Genomic DNA, 6320 nt, shown 5'->3' on the forward strand with positions numbered 1-6320 from the left:
TGGTAAGTTGGTGAGGGTAGACTTGGAGGCTGCTTACCTGACATGGAGGAAGTCCCCCCCCCCCCATTATGTTGGAACATCATGTTTATTTGTTTGAATCTTGTCTTTGTTTGTGATCAGGTTAGAAGAGAATGACTCCTCAACCCAAGAGGCCCTGGAGCAGCTGTGATCAGGTTAGAAGAGAATGACTCCTCAACCCAAGAGGCCCTGGAGCAGCTGTGATCAGGTTAGAAGAGAATGACTCCTCAACCCAAGAGGCCCTGGAGCAGCTGTGATCAGGTTAGAAGAGAATGACTCCTCAACCCAAGAGGCCCTGGAGCAGCTGTGATCAGGTTAGAAGAGAATGACTCCTCAACCCAGGAGGCCCTGGAGCAGCTGTGATCAGGTTAGAAGAGAATGACTCCTCAACCCAAGAGGCCCTGGAGCAGCTGTGATCAGGTTAGACTCCTCAACCCAAGAGGCCCTGGAGCAGCAGTGAGAGAGCAGCAGTGTGGAAGTATTTGGGGAAATTTAAGGAAGGTTTCCTGGAAAAGAGGATTGACTGTTATGTAAAGGGTCAGAGCCACTGAGAGGACAAAATATTAAGGATACCTTCCTAATATTGAGTTACGCCTGGTCAGTTTGTCATGGAATTAAATGTGTCCTTAATGTTTTGTGTTAATTACATAATAATTATACATTTATGATTGAAGGTTATGAGAGAACCCCCACATCACTAGCTTCTCTTTATTCAACCTGCCATCTACCCACCTGGGGACTGAGGGTTATGAGAGAACCCCCACATCACTAGCTTGCATGTTCTGCAGCCTTGTAAAGATAAGGAGGGGACGACTGGGAGGCAGGTTGGCATTTATTGTCATGAATCTTGCCATGGAGGCAGTTCAGCAAAGTATTCCCTAGCTGGCACAGGCACAAAGTAATACAATCCGATTTAAATCCTAACCTCAACCCTAACCACACTGCTAATCCTTCCCTTAAATTAAGACCATAAAACAACATTTTCCACAGCCAATTCTGACTTTGCAGCTGACATATCTAGAGGAAATCGCACAGTTCTGCCTCCAGGTCAAGATTCATGCCAAACGTCAACATGAGACAGGGAGAAGCAATGTAAAAATCAATAACAAAATTGTTTTCACAATTAACATGCTTTTTCTTGTTTCAAGTATGTTTTATTATGAAAAGTACAATATATCCATGTATACTTGTTCAACTATGGAGCGTATGTCCACATATAATTGTACAATTTGTTTTTCCAACATAAAAGACAAGAAATGATCACATTGGTATTTTAACAGTGTTATTGTAAGAGTTTAAATGTTTAAACAGAGGATACATCTAAAACAGGATAAAACAAGTGCAGTATGTTGTGAGAATGTTACTTTAACGTCGACTCATAACGTCACACTATAACTTCATGGGAGTCTTGTGAAAAGACTGCATGTTGTTTTGGGTGGATTGAGTGACGTCTTCATCAACATTTTGCAGAATATTCCGGTAATATTTTCACCTCTTGTCGGCTGCAGACATTCATAAGGAGTTCCAGTAGTTTATTTGCCATTTGCAGGTATTAAAAGTAATACATACATTGTAATTCCTTGTTGGATCTCTCTCACATACAGGACAGTACGTACCAGAGGAGGCTGCTGAGGGGAGGACGGCTCATAATAATGTCTGGAACAGAGTGAATGAAATGGAACACATGGAAACCACGTGTTTGATACCATTCCACTTATTCCACTCCAGCCATTACAAGCCTGTCCTCCCTAAATAAGGTCCCACCAACCTCCTGTGGTACAAACACAAACAGTAAAATATATCATAAAAAATGCAAAGTGGTAAAAGATCAGAAAATATTACAAGCCTGTCATGTGTGAGTGTCCATTGTGTGTTTGTCCATTGTGTGTGTTCAGTGTGTGTGTGTGTCCAGTGAGTGTGTGTGTGTGTGTGTGTCCAGTGAGTGTGTGTGTGTGTGTGTCCAGTGAGTGTGTGTGTGTGTCAGTGTGTGTGTGTCAGTGTTTATGTGTGTCAGTGTGTGTGTGTTCAGAGTATGTGTGTGTGTGTCAGTGTTTATGTGTGTCCAGTGTGTGTGTGTGTCCAGTGTGTGTGTCCAGTGTGTGTGTCCAGTGTGTGTGTGTCCAGTGAGTGTGTGTCCAGTGTGTGTGTGTCCAGTGTGTGTGTGTCCAGTGTGTGTGTCCAGTGAGTGTGTGTGTCCAGTGAGTGTGTGTATCCAGTGTGTTTGTCAAGCATGTGTGTGTCAAGCGTGTGTGTGTGTGTGTGTGTGTGTGTCTGTGTGTGTGTTTCAGTGTGTGTGAGTGTGTGTGTTCAGTGTGTGTGTGTGTGTGTGTCCAGTGTGTGTCTGTGTTGAGTGTGTGTGTGTCCAGATTGTGTCCAGTGTGTGTGTGTGTGTGTGTTCAGTGTGTGTGTGTGTCCAGTGTGTGTGTGTGTGTGTGTGTGTGTCCAGTGTGTGTGTGTGTGTGTGTTCAGTGTGTGTGTGTGTCCAGTGTGTGTGTCCAGTTTGTGTGTGTGTCCAGTGTGTGTGTGTGTGTGTGTGTGTGTGTGTGTGTTCAGTGTGTGTGTGTGTCCAGTGTGTGTGTGTGTGTGTGTTCAGTGTGTGTGTGTGTGTGTGTGTGTGTGTGTGTATGTGTGTGTGTGTGTGTGTATGTGTCCAGTGTGTGTGTTGAGTGTGTGTGTGTCCAGTGTGTGTGTGTGTGTGTGTGTGTGTGTTCAGTGTGTGTGTGTGTGTGTGTGTGAGTGTGTGTATGTGTGTGTGTGTGTGTGTATGTGACCAGTGTGTGTGTTGAGTGTGTGTGTGTCCAGTGTGTGTGTGTGTGTGTGTGTCCAGTGTGTGTGTGTGTGTCCAGAGTGTGTGTGTGTGTGTGTTCAGTGTGTGTGTGTGTGTGTTCAGTTTGTGTCCAGTGTGTGTGTGTGTGTGTGTGTTCAGTGTGTGTGTGTTCAGTGTGTGTGTCCAGTGTGTGTGTGTCCAGTGTGTGTGTGTGTGTGTGTGTCCAGTGTGTGTGTGTGTGTGTGTGTCCAGTGTGTGTGTGTGTCCAGTGTGTGTGTGTGTCCAGTGTGTGTGTGTGTGTGTTCAGTTTGTGTCCAGTGTGTGTGTGTGTGTGTGTGTGTGTGTGTGTGTGTGTGTGTGTGTGTGTGTGTGTGTGTGTGTGTGTGTGTGTGTGTGTGTGTGTGTGTTCAGTGTGTGTGTGTTCAGTGTGTGTGTCCAGTGTGTGTGTGTGTGTGTCCAGTGTGTGTGTGTGTGTGTGTGTGTGTGTGTGTGTGTGTGTGTGTGTGTGTGTGTGTGTGTGTGTGTGTGTGTGTGTGTGTGTGTGTGTCCAGTTATTATTTCAGGGACACTGAGTCGCCAACATAATGAACCCTAAACCCTGGATAGAGGGGCTCAGTGAATGTGGAGGTGAATGTGATCAGGTGGGTCAGTGTGTCAGAGGAGGCTCTATAGAAGGACAGAGTGCCGGCTGACCAGTCCAGATACACTCCTACTCTGTGGGGGCTGGAGGAGGGGACGTCTATGGTAGTGGGATTATTATTATGCCAGCTGGAGGAGGGGACGTCTATGGTAGTGGGATTATTATTATGCCAGCTGGAGGAGGGGACGTCTATGGTAGTGGGATTATTATTATGCCAGCTGGAGGAGGGGACGTCTATGGTAGTGGAGTTATTATTGTGACAGGCAGAGTAACTGTTGTCAGAGGAGAACAGACACCAGGACTTGTCATTGAGTCCAAGCCAACAGTCATCACCCCTTCCTCTCCTGTTGATTCCTTTATATGTCACTCCTATACCAGCCCCCATTATCCCACTCCTCTCTACCTCCCAGTAACAGCGCCCAGTCAGACCCTCTCTACACAGCACCTGTCTACAGTCCTCAAATCTCTCTGGGTGATCAGGATACGGCTGCTCCTCTCTCCTCCTACATGTCACCTTTCTGTTCTCCTCAGACAGAGAGAGGAGTCTGTTTACTGTGTTTAGGTCCAGTGTGAGATCACAGACATCTGATGGATGAAACCAGACACAATATTAGAAATCATCATCATTCACATTAGAATGTTAACTCACTTTTCACTAATTCATTTAATGTAGATGTTTCTAGGTATCAAAAGGAGAAGTTAACTTGGGGCTAGGTGGGACGCTAGCGTGCCACCCGTGGTGCACTCCATCAACAGCAGGTGCATTTCAAGAGCGGCAAATTTGAATCCAAATAAATGTCAAAATTCAAATTTTTCAAAAATACAACTATTTTACACCATTTGAAAGATAAACATCTCCTTAACCTCTATGGGACCGGCGGGACGAATTCGTCCCACCTACGTAACATCCACTGCCAGCCTGTGGCGCGATTTTCAAAATCTTCAAAATCCTATTACTTCAATTTCTCAAACATATGACTATTTTACAGCCATTTAAAGATAAGACTCTCGTTAATCTAACCACACTGTCCGATTTCAAAAAGGCTTTACAACGAAAGCAAAACATTAGATTATGTCAGCAGAGTACCAAGCCAGAAATAATCAGACACCCATTTTTCAAGCCAGCATATAATGTCACCAAAACCCAGAAGACAGCTAAATGCAGCACTCACCTTTGATGATCTTCATCAGATGACAACCCTAGGACATTATGTTATACAATACATGCATGTTTTGTTCAATCAAGTTCATATTTATATCAAAAACCAGCTTTTTACATTAGCATGTGACGTTCAGAACTAGCATACCCCCCGCAAACTTACGGGGAATTCGCTAACATTTTACTAAATTACTCACGATAAACGTTCACAAAAAGCATAACAATTATTTTAAGAATTATAGATACAGACCTCCTCTATGCACTCGATATGTCCGATTTTAAAATAGCTTTTTGGTGAAAGCACATTTTGCAATATTCTAAGTACATAGCCCAGGCATCACGGGCTCGCTATTTAGACACCCGGCAAGTTTAGCACTCACCATAATCATATTTACTATTATAAAAATGTCATTACCTTTTGTTGTCTTCGTCAGAATGCACACCCAGGACGTCTACTTCAATAACAAATGTTGGTTTGGTCCAAAATAATCCATCGTTATATCCGAATAGCAGCGTTTTGTTCGTGCGTTCCAGACACTATCCGAAATAGTAAAGAAGTGTCGCGCGCTTGGCGCAATTCCTGACAATAAAATTCAAAGTATTCCATTGCCGTACGTCGAAGCATGTCAACCGCTGTTTAAAATCAATTTTTACGTCATTTTTCTTGTAGAAAAGCGATAAAATTCCGACAGGGAATCTCCTTTTCGGCAAACAGAGGAAAAAATCCCAAAGGCGGGGGCGGTCGGGGTCACGCGCATAAGCTAGTGTCTCTTGATGGGCCACTTGAGAAAGGCGATAATGTGTTTCAGCCTGGGGCTGGAATGACGACATTCTCTTTTTTCCCGGGCTATGAGAGCCTATGGACGACGTGGGAAGTGTCACGTTAGAGCAGAGATCCTTAGTAAATGATAGAGATGGCAAAGAAGTTCCAGAAATGGTCAGACAGGCCACTTCCTGTAAAGGAATCTCTCAGGTTTTGACCTGCCATTTGAGTTCTGTTATACTCACAGACACCATTCAAACAGTTTTAGAAAATTTAGGGTGTTTTCTATCCATATGTAATAAGTATATGCATATTCTAGTTACTGAGTAGGAGTGGTAACCAGATTAAATCGGGTATGTTTTTTATCCAGCCGTGTCAATGCTGCCCCCTAGCCCTAACAGGTTAATCTAACCACGTTTTACGATTTCAAAAAGGTTTTACGGCGAAAGCATAAATTTAGAGTATGTTAGGACAGTACATTTACAAGAGTTGTGTGTAATGTTTTGTCAAGTCAAAGACAGGGTCACCAAAACCATAAAACCAGCTAAAATGATGCACTAACCTTTTACAATCTCCATCAGATGACACTCCTAGGACATTATGTTAGACAATGCATGCATTTTTAGTTCTATCAAGTTCATATTTATATCCAAAAACAGCGTTTTACTATGGCATTGATGTTGAGGAAATCGTTTCCCTCCAATAACCGGCAGTCAAGTCAGCGTAACAAATTAAATAATTAAAATTAGAAAACATTGGTAAAATATTATATTGTCATTTAAAGAATTATAGATTTACATCTCTTGAACGCAATCAACTTGCCAGATTTAAAAATAACCTTACTGGGAAATCACACTTTGCAATAATCTGAGCACTGCGCCCAGAAAAATACGCGTTGCGATACAGACTAGACGTCATGTTGGGGAGATCTAAAATCGAAAATACTATGTAAATAATCCATTACCTTTGATTC

The 6320-nt window shown here is 43.2% G+C and overlaps 1 protein-coding gene across 1 annotated transcript in view; it reads right to left on the reverse strand.

Moving 5' to 3' along the window:
* Positions 1-1147: 1147 nt before the first annotated feature.
* LOC145876371 (stonustoxin subunit beta-like) overlaps positions 1148-6320 on the reverse strand; it is a 12060-nt gene continuing 6887 nt past the window's right edge. Inside the window, exon 3 of the mRNA XM_082972154.1 lies at positions 1148-4010. Within this exon, the coding sequence (XP_082828280.1) occupies positions 3340-4010 (671 nt within the window). The 3' untranslated portion in view covers positions 1148-3339. The remainder of the gene's footprint in view (positions 4011-6320) is intronic.

The sequence above is a fragment of the Salmo salar genome, unplaced genomic scaffold (genome assembly GCF_965601325.2).
Source record: "Salmo salar unplaced genomic scaffold, fSalSal1 ptg000586l, whole genome shotgun sequence".
In the NCBI taxonomy this organism is placed as follows: domain Eukaryota; kingdom Metazoa; phylum Chordata; class Actinopteri; order Salmoniformes; family Salmonidae; genus Salmo; species Salmo salar.